The 17639-nt window shown below is 36.7% G+C and overlaps 1 protein-coding gene across 1 annotated transcript in view; it reads left to right on the top strand.

Annotated features, from left to right (window-relative positions):
• Positions 1-2621: 2621 nt before the first annotated feature.
• bbox1 (butyrobetaine (gamma), 2-oxoglutarate dioxygenase (gamma-butyrobetaine hydroxylase) 1) overlaps positions 2622-17639 on the top strand; it is a 26276-nt gene continuing 11258 nt past the window's right edge. Inside the window, exons 1-3 of the mRNA XM_007569005.2 lie at positions 2622-2794; positions 4887-5319; positions 7619-7733. Of these exons, the coding sequence (XP_007569067.1) occupies positions 4921-5319; positions 7619-7733 (514 nt within the window). The 5' untranslated portion in view covers positions 2622-2794; positions 4887-4920. The remainder of the gene's footprint in view (positions 2795-4886; positions 5320-7618; positions 7734-17639) is intronic.

The following is a 17639-nucleotide window of genomic DNA, read 5'->3' as shown; positions in this document are numbered from 1 at the left end:
AACACACCTACCTGCTGCAAGGTGAGTGAGTTGCAACCATTACTCAGCCTTTGAAAATGATCTCTGCTCCATAATTATTCTAGCAGCTATCTGTTACCCTGGGTTAATTATTGCAAAAGGATACTTTTAAAGCTCGGATGTGAGCGTATACCATTTAGATAAACAATCGTGCTCCTGCAGTTCCTGGAACAGATCATCCCTGCACCTTCAGAAAAACAAGGAAAAAATAAGAGACAAGAGGTAAGACTGAATACCTGAAAGTTAATATTTAATCTCCATGCTTATGAGTTTTAGCATTCAAGTTGTATTATTGTGAGATATTTTAGTTTAATCCAAAATGTTACATGCCTATAGAATTCTTATGAATATTGCATATTAAACATTGTTCAAACTTAATAAAACTATGCAAAAAATGTTGCAGCCTCATAATTAAGAATTTATTTGACAGCACCAGCATACTGATGTTAGATTGCTACAGCCACAGTTAGACAAAATATTTATTTGCAAAAAAACACTTGATTTTAAATAACATTTTTGCTTCAAATAATCTTGAAATACATCTCTAGCAATATGAAAGTAAGCTGACAAACTGTCAAAAGTGGATTAAACTGCATTTATGTTATAAAGTATTGTTGCTCTCTCATTTTAGTAATGAGTTTGTGCTTCACTGAGAATTTTTGTCTCCCTTAGTGGCAGTGAGGCATCTGTTGTAGCCAAGCCCTTCTCCAGGCTCAGTCTGCGTCTTTGCTGTGTTTTGACCACAGCCACTGCAGAAACGGGGGTCTAACATAAATATCTGAAGGCAAATGGAAGACATGGCTCCACAGCTTTCTCTGTCATGTTACGGAAAGGTGTTCCTTTTCACACACAATCCACTGTCATGTGGCATGAACGGGAGTTGGTCAAACCATCTTGACATTGGGAATAATTGATTATTTACATTTTCATTTTAGAATAATAAAACTAGGGGTTGCTGTGGTGGCTCGAAGGTAAAGCACAGCCCTCATATGAAGGCCCTAGATCTCGACGCCGCAGTTGGCTCAAGTCCCAATCTGATGACCCTTGTCGAACGTCTTCCCCTTCTGTCATTTCCAAACTTCCTGCCTAATGACTCTCAAATGAAGGCTGCTAGAGCCAATAAAGAGCAATGAAACTGAACAATCTACAATTTTTTGCATGGGTACTATTTTTTAACACTAAAAAAGTACTCTTTGGAATTCCTTCAAATACTCTCATTTGAGAGTCAGTCAGGCATCTTTAGAGGGGAAATCTTTGCTCCTAATTTTTAAAGAGCAAAGAGTAAAATGGGGTTGAATACTTTTACAATGTACTGCAACTTCTATTTCTTGGTAATTTTAGTTTAGTTTTACCTTCATAATTGTCACCTCTGGTTTTATTGTTAATTTTATTATTTAATACGCCATTTCTAGTTGGTTATGTCACACTTTGTCATTTTAGGCTAAATTACCTATTATTTTAATTTGCGTCTTGTTTGATGTCTTTTTTTTTCCAAGAAATACTTAACATAACACTTACGTCCTTGGACTGTGGGAACATACAAACTGCAGGCAGAAAGACCCAAATCCAGGATTTGAACCAACGACCGTCTTGCTGCAATACAACAGTGCTGTACTGTACAACTGTACCACTCAATAGCAATTTGTTTTCTTGTAAACCTTGTACCAGCTCACTCCTCTCAACAGCCTTTATGATGCAGAACTATAAAACATGTTCTGTTGTTTTTTCCATAAACAGCCACATTTCTCTTGTAATCTGAATATGGTTATTTCTTCCCATTTTCCTCATTATGGGGACTTCTCTATGAATGTTATAAAGCCACCTGTTTTTCTTTCCCCCATTATATCTCCAATCTCCTCCTGACCTTTTGTGTAATTACTTGTTTAATTTCTTCTTTACTAAATGGCATCATTATATCAAGCTGACTTCTATTTGTAGCATGTTTTTCATATTTGTCTGCCTGCTTGTTTCCTTTTAGTTCTTCAGGAAAAGGTATACAGTAATTATTAAAAAGTAACTTTTAATCTCATTGCTTGAATTCTTTATGGTTGAATTTCCAATAATATGAGGGTCATGCTGTCTGAATTTTTGGTTTCAATGAATATATTGATGAACTATAATTGGATAAAACTAACCTCTTGAGGTAAAGACTTCCTCAATCCATCCCGCAGCTAAAACGATTCTCAACATTTGTCCTTCGAGCGCTGAGATTTCTGATCAGTTACAGTTAGTAGCACTGTTGCCTTGCAACAAGAAGGTCCTGGATTCAAATCCCAGCCTAGTATTTTTGCATGGCTTCTCTCTGGTCATGCCAAAAATGACTATCTGCTCTTCTTTCAATTAACATAGGTGGAGCTGGTGCCACAGGTTACATAATAATTTTGCGTATAGTTTTGCTTAAACCTCTTTTTTATTAATCAAGATTAGAAGACAGAGCTAGGTAGCCTAGCTTAAGCCTAGTTAAATAGAGATGGCAAGGATTTGCTGATTAGGATAATGTATTTGAAATTAAAACCTTACTTTGATTCTTTGAAGCCACCCTGTGTGGGGAAATTAATATTGTTTAAAACATAATTTCAGTTTGAAGGCAGGTTCAGTTGGTTTATCAGCTGGATGTGTGTCTGAGAATAGAAAGTAGAGCAAAGTTTACATGCTATGATTGTCTTGTCCCTGACCAGACAGGCAGGCACGGCCGACCTTTCACCTACTTCCCCTCTCAAGCTAACAGCTGCTGCGTTGCTAAAGACAACAACCGGTTGGCGTTTACAAAATACAGGTAACGTTTGTTATTGCCGACAATTTTAGTGTTTTTACCGGTTATTTGTCAGTGCCGCTTGAATTCATAAACCTTAGCGTAAGTCGGTAAATAAATAAGCCCACAGGGAAAAGAGGGGGAGTGTTTGTTTCGCTTATAGCGTTTTAAACTGGATTCCGGATGTAGCTTTAAAAACCTGCTTCATGCTAACAGCCTTGTTGATAGCTCAGTCTTTTAAGCCAGCAGCTGGAGACTATATTTCTTGTGAGGCTGTTTTCAACTTGAATGTCGGTGAACTCTACGATATAAACTGTCAAACACCGAGTCACGTGCGGTATAATAATTTGCATGTTGTTAAAATATTATACTCTTGTTTTTGAACATTATCTGTAATTTAATCTCTAATGAATTGAAAATTGTTTATTTTATCAAACCTATTAAAGGCTAATAACTAATGTCGTATACATTGTTATGACCAGGGATTGTTTTGTTTTCGCTGAACTAAACTACTTTCAGTTTTATGAAGAGACAAGACAACACATCTGATTCAAATTATGTCATTGGCGGAGACCTGTAGATGTTGATTCCATGTTGAGGAATTAGTTCAGAATTGCAGAATAGAATAGAAATAACCTTTATTGTCCCTCAGTAGGGAAATTTAGGTGTTACAGCAGCAAAGAGATAGGCAAGTTCAAGCATTTAGATGTACACAAAGACATAAAAATAGAGCCATGAATAATATACTGTGCAGTAAGAGCAAATTTACGTCATAAGAAAATACTGTACAGTTAATTTGCAACTGAGGAGAAAAAATTCAAAAATGTGCATTTGTGCATCAATGAAAGATTCCATTTACAAGAATAGGGAAAAACAACTGTAAATAACAGCAGGAATGTTATTTGAAATGAGAACAACTGTACAAATAACAGTTTGGAGCAGAATTTGTTAGCAGAATTTGTTAGCAGTGATGGTGATAGAGTCTTAACTGCTGGAAGGAAGGACATATTACAAACACTCCTTTGTGCACCTAGGATTCAGCTGTTTGTGACTGAAGGAGCTCCTCAGTTCAGCAAAAACTTCCTCTACTGGGTGGGATACATTGTCCATTTGCGATGTAATTTTAGCCAGAGTTATGGCTAGGATGAGCTTGTATCTCTAATGAGCTAATCCAACCGCTTCCTCTTACCCTCAGATAAGCTGCTGCGCAATCATAGAAGATGACTGATGTCACCACAGAGTCAAAAAAGTGTTTAGGATTTCTTCTGTCTCTTGAATCAGCTATGCTGAAGCAGGGAAACATCTAAAACATGCAGGACAATGGTAATTGAGGACAAGATTTGGACATCTCTGCTTAAGATGATTTTAAGTTGATTGCTATGAAGCAATATTTCTCAGCACTGTTTCCCAGGGCCCACACTCCTTCATGTTTTAATTCAGCACAGTTGATTCAAATGATTGTGTTACCTCTACAGCACGCTATCAAAGACTCTGTTAATCACCCATTCATTTAGTTCACGTGTATGTGTGGCAGTAGGGAACGCCTAAAACGTGTAGGACAGGTCCTGGCGGCTAAGGTTGGGAAGCCCTGATATAGAGCAGGTGTGTCCACCTCCAGGCCCCAGGAGCTTGGTAATGAACAATCATTTGACTGAAGTGTTGCAAACTAGGCAAATAACCTAAAGTGTACAGGATAGCGGCTATTGAGGACTGTGTTGGACCCCACTTATATACAGGATTACTACTGTTTTGATACAAATGATTTAAAAATGTAAATTTTGACAAGTTATAACCACAAACTTTACGATTAAATTAAACACATGTAAACTCTTACTAATTTAATTGAAAGACTTCTAGAGCCAAATGATGGCTATGGATATTATTTATGGACATCAGAGTAAAGGGTGGGCGGTGCATAAAGGAATCCATGCTTTTTACATTTTTATAAAAAAATGTTGAAAATAACATACATTTGCATGAGTTGGCACTGTAACATACTTGATTACGCAAAGGTAAACTAATTCCTATCAGGTTAGGTTTCGTTTGCTTTTTTGTTTTTTACATTAAAGTAGACTTGAATAATTCTCATAATTTCTTTGTCCTACTTTTTTTTTAGTGCTGGTGATAAAGCTTGGGAAGAGCATTCAGAAATGTGGATGAGTACACTTGCACGTTTTGCTCGTCCCGTCTTTCAAAGGAGCCCCTCTCCAGTGGTCTGCAAGGCAATGAAAGCTTGCCGTAGGATGGAGCTGCCTGCACCAAGTTTCTGCATGACTCCAGTACATATTCGCAGACATCAAACCCTTGGTTCTGCCCCCATGCCTGTGGCTGCTCACTCAATGAGACATGTCCGTGCTCTGGATGAGGAGAGGCTGATGGCGGTGGAATGGGAAGACGGAGGCCAAAGCTTGTATCCATTCACCTGGCTGAGAGACAACTGTCAGTGTCCGCGCTGCACCCTGCAGTCAGCTGAGGCCCGCTTGCTGTTGATGGCTGATCTTGATATCCACACAGGAATGGATTCTGTGGAGGTTACCAAAGATGGCAAGGTTAGTTGTTATCTTTATCTCACCTATTTCTTATGGTTGATTACTCGTTCCAATATTTTATGTTGCAAAACCATTCTTTGCTTAGTCTTAAGCTCTTTACATTGTGTGGCGTCAGCCCAGTATTGAGTAAATGGGATTGTATGTTCCTTTGATTTTGGGTCACTTTCAAAAGGTTTTACATCTTAGCAGTACAGCTATTTGTAAGAAGCAAACAAGCACTGGTTTTGTTCATTGTTGACTTTGTTCTTAGCCAATAAAGTCAACAATGAACAAGACATTTTAATTTCTGCAGCTGTGATATTTCGTACTTATTTGTAGTAAATGAGAAAGTGGCTTTACATGTAACATAACCCTGCCTGACAAAAGAAAAGTCACCACCTGGATTTAATTGAGCAAATAGGTACAAGCCTCCAATTGGTTTGTTACTGGATGATTATCTTTCAGTTGGCAACAAGTTACTTATCCCCAACCAATGCAATGGGCTGCTCCTCACTTAACAACCGTGCTGAGACACACATGCTGTGGTTGTGGAAAAGATGCTAGTCTGTTTAAGAAGGAACAAATCATTGGCATGGATCAAGCTGAAAAACATCTAAGGATATTGCAGAAACTTTAAAATTTTGGTTAAGAACTCTGCAATGAATTAATAAAACTGGAAGGAAAGAGGGAAACCATGAACTTGGACTAAGAAATGTGGTCAGAATAAAACCCCAGAATGATTGTGGTTGAAGATCACTTAAACATTTGAAATCAAATTGAAAAAAAAACAACAACAAAAAACAACAACAGTGGAACTCAGGACTTTAATTGTAAAAATAAGAGCATTTCCACACGCACAAAGCAAAAGGAGATCAAAGGTTTGAGGCTGAAAAACTGTGTAGCCATAAGAAAACCACTAATCAGTGAGGTTACCCAAGGACAAATGTTTTAATTTGCAAGGTACCATAACAAATGGACTCTGAGCAATGGAAGATAGTCAAGTGGTGATGAGTCTACAAGTACCATGTGATGGTTTGGAGAAGGCTTTTCGCAATGGTCAGACTCTCCCATTATCAATATAAGATGTTGGTGAAAAAATACAACAACATTGTATGGAAGCAAATCTTCCATACAGAAGCTTATTGAAACAAAAACAGCGAATACATGCCGTAATCTAAGCTGAAGGCGATAAAATATTAGTGTATTTGACATTTTTTGTAGGTTATTTGTTTTTTTTTTGACTTGACAGTGTAGATTGGTTGAGGTTTTCTGGTGGTCGAACCTTTCGCCTCTAAATTTAGATCATGAGTGATTAGTTTAATCTTTTGAAATTAAACAAAGCCAGCAAAATGTTTTCATTTTGGTGGTTTACCTCGTTTTTTTTTTGTTTTTTTTTTATCCACAAGGGACACTAGAAACTGTTTATTGCTTGTGTAAAATATTCATCATATTACCATTGTATTACCATATGTTTAATCCTTTATAAAACAGGTGGATGTGTAAGTGCTCAAATTTTCTTTTAAAATATGTATTTATTTTGTATTAGAGCAGTTGTCCTTATGAAATGTACCCAAGTATATAAACTAGATTATTATTTGCTTTTGTATTTCTACTAGTGATGTGTGTTAAATTATAATCACACAACTTTGTGCTTAGGTATGGAAAAAGCCTTTGCCAGGATGAGAATCACTGACCTCTGAGTGCAGCTGCCTTATGATGAAGTGCTGAGGTCAAAAAGAGAGATGATCTAATTTTGGCATGCTCACCATGAACCTTAGGTCCTCCAACAGAATCACCTCTGAGATGCCTGCTTCCCCCTAAGGATTCGGCTCCTAAAGTGGGACATGGCTTTAAGCAGATTCAGTTTTGACTGTTCCAGTCATCCAGGAGAGTCATCCTCAGATGTTTTTTGCCTTTGTTATGTAAATTGACTAAAATAACCCCTGTATAACTTTCTGTTTGCACTGTACTTACTGTTCTTGAATTCCTTGAAAAGGTCATTCTGACTTTTAGTTATTTAAAAATACTGAAACTCTGACTTCATCAAGTGCCTTTAAATGCATTTTAGTTGAACATAGTCAAAGTACATCATCATAATAGAAGATATATCTTTCAGTATGTTTCTCCATTTGTGGATTAAACCATTTTTGTGAATTTCAAAAAATAGATGTTAATGAAAGAAAACCTACAGTGGGTCAAAAACTGTTCATTTGTTAAAACAGCAATGTTTTCTTTGTTGACATGTTTTGACATCAAAATGTGAAGAGTTGAAAACAGGCAATGTTTTGATGAGAATCAGTATGTAGTTATGTTTCCTCAGGTTTCCATTGTGTGGCCCGACCAGCACATGAGTGTGTTTGATGCAGAGTGGCTGAAGAAACGCTGTTTTTCTGATGCTGCCAGACAAGCAATGCAGGAGGAGCTGTTCCTCAATGGTGAGTTTATCTTTATATCTTCTCTTCAAAATATGTTTTTTTCTGTATTTTAGAACTCAGCCTGTTGTGGATCCCTTTGATATAATATTTTTTTCTGGTGTACGAAGCACTTATCAATAATCTTTTCAACAAAAATGTTACAAAATAAAAGTAGAGGTAGAATTTGTCTCTGAGTTGTTTCATAAAGGTTTGAGACCATCCCACAAAGTCAACAGTAAAGTCCTTTTATTTTATAGGCCATAAAATAGGAAAGACTGTGTAAAAACAGAAGTTTGAGATACTGGTTACAGTTATGGTATAAGAAACAGATTTGTTTAGACATGCACATATGAAAAATGAACCGTTACCTCTTTGGACATGTAAAGTGACTTTAATGAACAGAGTGCATTTGATGATCACTAAAAATGTGTCATGTTAACTATAGACAGTGTATTGTTTAAAAACAACACACAAGGTGTCAGCACTATTAATATTTAAGTTCTATTAGTATTAAAGCACAAAGTCATGAATGTTTTTCTAGCTTATAACACTCAGTTGAAACTGGAGGATGCCATGTCATGAGCCACATAGTTATTCCAATAATATTCAACGGTGATATTGTAGAAAGAGACTTTTGTCTTTTTGGACTTTAACATAATTGTCTTTCTATGGGAAATAACCCAGTGAAACCCATTTAAGCTTTGCTTTAATTCAGCAGTTAAATTGGGCATTAAACATGTGCTACTGATTCCTTAACAGAGATAGTTTTCAATCCTACTTAAATAAAAGGAATTATATGGTCCCATAACTTTGAAATAAAGTGCCTCAAATAATAAACTGATATTGGTGTGTTCACTGATCACTGAAAAAGTGGCAGTTTTCAGATTAGCTGTGTTTAACAAATGGCAAATTACCAGTTTTTATTTGCTGACCTGGCAACCGTCAACCTGAACCAGCTGAGGGAAACCTGTTCAACAGAAGTTGTGCTCACTGTTGCTTTCCACATATTTAAATTAATCTGTATAGAAAGAGCAAAATTTGTGAGGAGATATTAGACCAACAGCAGGGATGGTGATGCAGACTCTTCACAGGTAAAGAGTGATTTAACTTGCCAAGAAACCCATATTTATTGCAAACAGAAAGCAGGCAGATGTCAGGACAGGGTTTTTACAGATGTTTCAGAATTACGCTCCTTCACACTTCAAAACATTTCGGTCTGAATTATAGGTATCTTAGAGAGAAGGCCATGTGTAGTTTCTATTTATTTATTTCACTTTTTATTTCACCCTTTTACCTTGTCAATTGCTTTCCATTTTGTGTGCAGAGTAATAATTTAGTTTCAGGAATGATATTTTGCTGAACATTTCATGTTCAGTGTTGCCATTTGGCACTTAATGATCTGGCTACTTCCCCTGAAGATGTTCAAGGCTAAAGGGCAGCTAAAGCTTTAGATTTTTTTATTATATAGTTTAAAGAACTAAAGTCGATCTCCTGGTGCTGAGCTGTGGCTGTTAGTGATTATGTGCATTTTTAGCCACTAAGGAGGTGCGGTTGGATGTGAGAGGATGACAAATCACTCAGTGGACCTCTGAAAAATTTGTTCCCCCCGCTTCTGAGATGATGGTTATGCCTCTAACAGGAAATCTGCATCAGTTGTTTTCACAATTTATGCCAGGTACTAAAATGGTCATAAAGGTGCTAATTACTTCAAAGTATGCATTAACACAGGACTGGATGGAAACTTCTGTGCCTGCACTTACTCTTTATTTCAGACTTTGTAAACACCAGATAACATGTTAATATATCCTGGTTTGATGAATATTGCACAAGGTTGCACTCATACAACTTCCACGAAGAGAAATTTTTAAAATGCCACAATGTATATCTTTAATAATTGCCGTTCAGACGGGGTCGGACAGGATGTTAGACGAAGAGCAATTTGAAGGTCCTTATGGTGTCAGACCCAGTCACAATTTATATTATTTTGCAAAGTATGCTGTAGTTTTGTGAAGTGTTGGGGGTAGTTGAGCTCCTTCCACATGTATTGGGAAAGATTTACTGTTAGCCGTTACGTTCCACTGTAAAGATAAGATTTAGAATGATACTCTCTGTCTCTGTGTTCTGAGACTGGTGATCACTTTCCAATTATTGTTGATCTAATGGGCAAAGAAATTAATTTTTACGGAGGCCATAAATCATAGCGCAGCTGTCTCCCAATTAAAATGAAGAACAAACACTTCGGTGAATTACTTAGTTTCAGAGTTGTAACTAAGGGCAATTTATCAACTTGCCAAACAGCAGGTGTTTTCTGGTTGTTCATAAATAACAAACCAGCATGTGAAATAAAGCTTATCACTCATGACAATTCATCTTGTGTGGCAATATGAGTGCCACTAGATATGCCTTTGCATTATACTGCACAATGATAGCTCAAAAACTTAACTAAAGCAAACATTTTTTACATACTGAAGGACACAACAAATTGGCACTTTATTTTATTTTAATAAGTAAACGAGGCTGAAATTCACTCAAGTGAACATATTGTCTTCCCAGCGATTGCTGTTACATGACAGACTTCTCAGTTTGGTCTTCTTCATAATCATTTTGCAAATATTACAAATTTGCTTCAGAGTTGCATTTTGACAGCAATATTATATTTTTGGACTGTCTCAGTCGATTGGTTGAACGTCCGTCTTGGACTCTATGCTTCGGTTATCCATACATACTTTTAAATTTAGACCTTTAAAGCCTATTTTTTCTAAAAAATGAGCAGCTAAATGTGATGTTTATTGACTGTCATGGGTCAACCTGGAAGAGAAATTTCCTTTTTGAAACTGAAATATAATGGGTACTTACCCAGTGGTCACAGCTTGAATTAATTAGATAAATAGAACGTGCATTTTTTTTATTTAGTCGTTACTAAGCATTGAATATGTATGTGTGTGGCTGTGAGAAAGACTATTAGGTCCTGCTCAGACATGAACATTAATGGCTTCATCAATCTGGTAAAGCGGTTGTATTCAGTCATTCAGACGCAGCCCGCTTTCATGTTAATGTTCCTCGCTGCGTCATTCAAACAGTGACAAACAGAGCCATAGTGTGCACTTGATATTTTGAATTTGCATAAATGAGGTACTTCAGTCTTCATACAGCTGCATTTTTTCATGTTTTTGAAAGTATCTCATCATATCACCATAATAATCCATATTTATTTGAGATTTGTGGAGTATCATGAAATAGCAGAGCTGTTGGATAATGGCTCAAATTTAATTTTAGAGGTTTTTCTACCTCAAGAATAGACATAGTCAAATGTTTGCATTCTGCCCTTGGAGGTCAGTGAAATGTTGCTTTTGCTCTATTGAAAGCTGAATCGGTCAAAGAAATTGCTCACTTTATACCTATATGTTTTTAGAATGTCTAGAATGTATTAAAACAGATTTTTATGATAAAGTCACAGATTATTTTGGTAGCCCTTGAGACTATTAGTCTTTGGTTTATAGTGATGCTTTAAACTATGCATTTATCATTATTTAGTATCATAGATGTCTTTCAGTTTTTCATCGGCCGATTTGAAGGGCACAAACATGCCACAGGGTTCTTTGGTATTGTTGTGTGCACCATGGTGAACATGGAGCAGAAAAAGCAAAGGTCAGAGCTTCCTGACAAGCTTAGATTATAGCTATCCATGTTAAAGGTAAAGGCTATAGGAGGATCTCCAGCAGCTTCATGTCCCTTTGACCTATTCTCAGAAGACCTGTAACCCCAGCTCGATCTGGCTGATGGTCAAGATAGTGGAAAAGGGTAAGAAACCATTGAAAACACTTCAAAGTATGCAGATATAACTAAAATATTACTCTCTAGTCCCTAGTAATTCATAAAGACTTAGAAAGACTTCCACATAGAGAGAAAGACATAAAATAATTTGCATGTTCACAAAATCTAAGATTTCTAGAATTGTATTTATAGATATAAATGTAATACCGATGAGACAAAACTGGCTATATTTTTTTCCAGTTTTGCTCTGTGTCTAAAGAGGGAAAAAAGTGAAGATTTAACAGAAAAGGACACTGCATACCTACTGTAAAACATGGAGGGGACAACCCCATAGCCCAGACATGTGAAAAGTACAAGAAACTGTTGTCAGTTTCCAGAAATTCCTCCATGTACTTTAAAGTTGCTGTAGACCTCTCTGTATCCTTTCTGAACCGTTTTCTTCCTGTTTTTTTCAGCAGTTTTGGAAAGGCATGCAGTTAAATTTTTTTCTTTAGTTTTTCCACTTGATGATATCAATCTTCATTGTGTTCCTTGGCATATCTAATACTTTGAGAATAATTTTGAACCCGTTTCTTGACCAGTAACTTTAGACTTGTTGAACACTCTGCACACCATGGCTTTTACTGTGAAATGCGAATAAGAAAATGTCAGAAACGCGAGGTCAGTTCACTGTTATTTTGAGTTAATCAGAGATACTCTAACAAGTGGTTGCTGGCTCTGGTGTAGATGTTGTGATTAATTTGAACACAGTCAAATCTGCAGATTCTTAATTTAAGATTTTTCTCTCAAAGTATTGGTTTTGTAGTGGTTATGAAATACATTAAAGGTGGAAAGACCTGGTGTTTTATTGGGGATGTGTAGACTTTTATGTCCTGCACACATTACAATATGCACCTTGTCACATTTATGATGTAAAATTTTAAATGACCTTGCCGTGCTGATTCAAACCACACACTGTCCTGTTCTGTGCTCTTTTAGTACATTAATTTAAAATTTCTCTCTTTACTTTTATAAGAAGGGTTAATTTGTCTTTAAAAACATCGGTTTTCTTAAAGACTGGAAGGGAACTCATTTTACAGTATATTTATAATGGCTCAGTACACTTTACAGTCTGCCAGACAGCAGAGGAGAAAGTTCAGCTGTGGAACAAGGTAGCAGCACTTCAGTGGAGCGGGGGATAGACTGCAGTCAGTTTGTGTACACGCACGTGGTCCTGAAGGACCCACAGGGCTAAGCGGCTCTTGTTCCACACTGATTAAGAGTTCATGTGTGTTAAATTTCATAAGTCCTCTATTCACATGGAAGTGTAAACAAATCCCTCTTATAGCACTTTACAGATGAATAGTTATTTTTATTTTTCTTTAAAAACCTTTACTTCCTAGGTAGAAGGACTTCACGATGATGCTATTTAACTTCTGAGCTTAAAGACAATAAAACCTGATATGTGTGTGTACACATACACTTTGAGTTTAATTATTTCCTCCTGCGCACCAGTCTTACATTCCTTACACCAGACTAGAAAAATCTACATTCCTCTAAGATAAATGATGCTTAATTTTATTCTGCTTCCCACATCCTGAAACAAAGTCCACAGTTTGAATTTCTCTTGTCTTTTTCACGCAGCGCAGCTAGATTTTACAGGCCCAAGTCTGCCTGTTTAAGAGTTTGAGCTATGAAAGTGTGGCACGCAGGGGACACTGAGGTCAATATGATAATTGAAGCTTTGGGGTTATTATTCACCATGCATTATATCGTCTTTTTCAAGTTTGAGGTAATGTTTCTTTCTTCAACTTGTACGTTTCTATGGAATTTCAGATCTGAAACCGCAGTGCGCAGTTCACAAGAGGGACATAAAAAAAAATTGTTTTACGGTGTGCATTTATATGTATCATGTAAAAACATTAACTATTTCATGCTAAGTGAACTAAATGAACATTTTGTTTCTTGCATATTTATAGCAGTGTTTTGTGTGATGGAGACTCTTTATGTCAGATTTAGGCTCTACTTGGCAAACAGGATAATTCCTGTTCTCAATTATTCTCAAGATGTTAAATGCAATTTTTTACTTGCTCCTCAGTCAAGTCTGCAGCTTTATCTCCATTTTGTCACCATAAGTGTAATGGATTCACATGCAACTGTCAGTATATTTGGCTTAATGGCCTCATACAGCTGCTCCAGAAAAACCTGAACTATGTAATGCTTTGAGAAATGGTAGGAGTCAGTGAAGCATCAAAAAGGCTGATGTCTGTATAACTGAGGGACTTATTCAGACCCCTCCATCTGTCTCTCCCATATGGGAAACTGATTTAAAGTGAGGGTCGAGAAAAGAGCTGCATGCTCTTAAACATGGATACATTAAACATACATTCTCTGTCCTGTCAGTGTTGCCTTTCATGGGAACGAACAAAATGCTGAGTCTCCAAATCCATGTTACAGGAGTTCAAACAAAGAACTTTCTGCTTTCCAAAAAAAAGTTTTTGCAGGCTTCCCTTTCTGTCTGCTCTCCTGTGTTTATATTTTCTAACACAGGTTTCTATGGCAATTGGTCTACAGAGGTTTGGCCAGGCCAGTTATTCCTGATAAAGATTGTTCAGGTTCAGATTTATTTGAGTCCCAAAGGGCAATTAATGTTAAAGCAAGTAAAAAAAGAAAAGAAAAAAAAAGACATAGAAACTAAGAGACATACAGACAGCATTAAATACTGTTCATATCATTTATCGTCTCACTTTTTAACAAAATGCTGCAACAAATCAGCATTTATAGTAGCCACTACACAGGTCAATACAAGAGTATCTCTCGAACTCTTATATTTAATTATAATCTCAACTTAATGTATTTTAATGAGCTTTTGTGTGACACACCATCAAATGGCGGCACGTTACTGTGAAGGGGAAGGAAAAGAACACACGGTTTTAATTTTTCATGCAAATATTAAATATTATACATTCTGAAGCAAAAAACCTTTTGACACGTGGCTCCTGTTCTCTTTACATTGATACCTCTAAATAAAGCAAGTTTCTTCCAGAAGTCAGATAAGTTTTATCCAACTGACCTATATAAATAATGAGTTCTATGAAGGCCTTGGAGGTTTGCTAGAAAACATTAGAGAACAAACCACATCATTAGAGACAATGAACACAACAGCGGTAGGTTATAAATTGATTGTGTTAGTATTTCAAAGGCAGTATTTGAGATCCAAATCTAAATTAAATAGACTTAATCTCTCCATCCAATCAGTTTGAGCTATTTTCTGAGGAAAATAGCTAAAAAAAAATGTCTCTATGTGCAAAAGTGTTAGAGACATATTCCTAAAGACTTTCAGAAGCATTCAATTATAAGGCATGAATACAAATACACATAATACTTTATAGATGGTTACTTTAAAAATATTTTGAAAACCTCATATCCTTTTGATTCCTCCTCATAATCACAGACATCCCAATAAAATGCAATGATGTAATATAAAAAATTTCAGGGGTGTGAATACATTTTGAAGGCACTGTAATTATTATTTAAGGACAACTGATTTATTCACAGTTCCCGTCTTAAAAAAACCTTGTTGTACATCTAAGGTTTGTGTATCCGAGTTGGTGTCCTGAATATTACATCTAATGTTTGAGAGGAAATAAACCAAGAATGTATCAAATATTTCCACTATGACTCTCAACTGGATATGCTTTAATTACATATTGATTTGTGGCGCTTTTGTTGGTCCCCCATCAGTAGAAATCTTTATTTGAATATCACTCATAGTGTTTACCCACTCCCTAACCTTTAGGTCGCACACAGTAATTTTTCTGTTCTGACAAGGTGAACTTTAAATGTTTTGTGTCACTTAGGAGACCGAGGATTTTAAATTGTTCCTGGGAAAGCTTGTGTCAATCACAATGCAGTGCAATGACTCCTGCTTTCACCAATAAATCTGTCAGTGATATACTCCACGCCTGCCAGATGCTTTCAATATTTAAACCATGTCATCATCTTAAGCCTCCCATTTTGTGCCTGTCATGTTTGTTTAGTTGAGATGGGAATTATGACAAATTTCATGTCGCTGCTTATGGAATGAGGTAAAAAAAAAAAAAATTATGCTCCAAGACTGATATTTAGTAAATGCATTCTGTCTTTCTGCTAAAGATCCCATTACGGTCCTCACCCTCAACAAGGCGTAAAGACAAGTGTTTGTTAAGAGCTTGAGTCGTTTATTGGTTAGAGTTACCTAATTAGGTTTCAGTAATACAAGCAAGTACCAGTGCTTTGTGTTCTTCGGCCCACCTCCCCTTCACATTTAGTGTGGTTTCACACATCAAGTGAACAATGCTTGACTGGTAATTTGATCGTGTAGTGGCAGGAAACAAAAAAGGCTTAATGACTTTCTGCTCCATTTACATTTATCTTTTGAGAAGTGCTGTACTTGGCTCTGAGTGCAGACAGCAGTTGACATGCACACGTTTGCAGTAGAGCTTCATTTTTTTTTTTTTGGCCACACTGATACATCGATATTTACATCTTTATTTACTTTCCTCTTCAAGTAGTTGTCGATTGATATTTTGTGGGCTTGTAGGAATTTCTACTTTTTTGATTGTTTTACTTTCTGGATATTAGTTTTAGCCATAGTCATATAAATAAATTAAGAAACAAAAGACAGACGCAAAGAGGCATATTTTTTTCATCTGGTTGAAAAAAGATATTTGCACAAGTCTGACATTAAATCAGACTGAATGACACTTTCTAGGTCAGATGAGCATTAACAAAATTATTCCCATTTGCTAAGTGCCAGAATAGTGAGAGGGACATTTTTTATTACTGTGAAATGAAAATTTATGCTTTTAATTATTTTATTTTCATTTTTTACTTGAAAAAAATAAGTGTTTTCCTTCATTAGGGGACTTTTAATCAGTCCGACTGCCCTATATTTGAACTATTATCAAGTCAGAATAAATGTATTGAATTTGGATGCGTTTGTATGATTGCAATTGAGATGACATTTTTGGAGACTTGGTGCTATGTAAGAAAGTCAAACTCATTGAAATGGCCTGTATTGTGAAAGAGTTGCCTTGGTGCAAAAAGGTCTTGAGTTTGAAGCGTGACATGAGGGTTTTCTGCGTTGAGTTTGCTTGTTCTACCTGTGCATCCATGGGTTCTCCCCGGGTTCTTCAGCTTCTTCCCACAGTTCAGAAACATGGCTCTTCTAGATATGAGTGTGTGTGCATGGTTGTCCTGTGATGCACTGGCGACATCTTCAGAGTGTACTCTGCCCAATGACAGCTGGACAATGGATGGATGGATGCATCACGGTGTGGAAACACACAACGTTGTTTCTGTACACCACTTACATGCTGCATTTGTGTCTGTAAAGCAGCAGCCGATTTGTCAGGTTCTCGTCTTGCTGGTGGATTCTGGTCTTGATTTCTTCTTCTTTTATTTTGTCAGCCAACAGCCTCTTGGAAGCGTGTCTTTATTTCACTGGGAATTTTCTTTGTTCTTCCAAACATTAACGTAATTTCACACAACATTTAGTTCTTTAGCACAACCAACTTTCTAGACAGTCGCTCTCAGTGCTGTGTTATCAGCCTGAAAGTATTTAGGGAATTTGTACTGTAAACCACATCTTGAGTGTTTTTAATTTGTTATAATTAGCTTCTTTCACTGTTAGTGTGGCATAATGGATGTCGGATGGTTTCAGCAACTAACACTTTTCAAATAATGGACTCAGTCCAGGAATTTAGATTCGGCCCTTTTCAACATTTTTTTTTTTTCCCTGTTTTTCACTCAGCATTTATCTCCCTAATTGTTCACGGATCAGCTATATTTAGGTCACTTCCCACCTCTTTGTCATCTCTTTTGAAATTTCAACATCTTTGTCAGACTGCGGGGAAAGCTTAATGAACATAATGATTGGATTTTTCATTTTGTAAAACCAGGCGTCCTGCTTGGCACTTGAAATGACACTGACAGCATTGAGTAGAAGTTGCCAAAAAATTGACTCCTGTTTAAGAAACTTCTGCAGGGCTCGGCTTGGTGTTATGCACCCGAAGTTGCAGATGGAGAAAGTGTTAGGTTTGGATTAGTGTGTTGGGGCTTGGAGCTCTCCAGCGAAAAACAGAAAACACTGCTCACTTTGTCTCCTCAAGCTGGGAATCCAGGAGTTAGCAG

Source organism: Poecilia formosa, unplaced genomic scaffold (genome assembly GCF_000485575.1).
Source record: "Poecilia formosa unplaced genomic scaffold, Poecilia_formosa-5.1.2 Scaffold234, whole genome shotgun sequence".
Taxonomy (NCBI): Eukaryota; Metazoa; Chordata; class Actinopteri; order Cyprinodontiformes; family Poeciliidae; genus Poecilia; species Poecilia formosa.
Note: the sequence above shows the minus strand (reverse complement) of the source record. Positions and strands in the feature narration are given on the sequence as shown.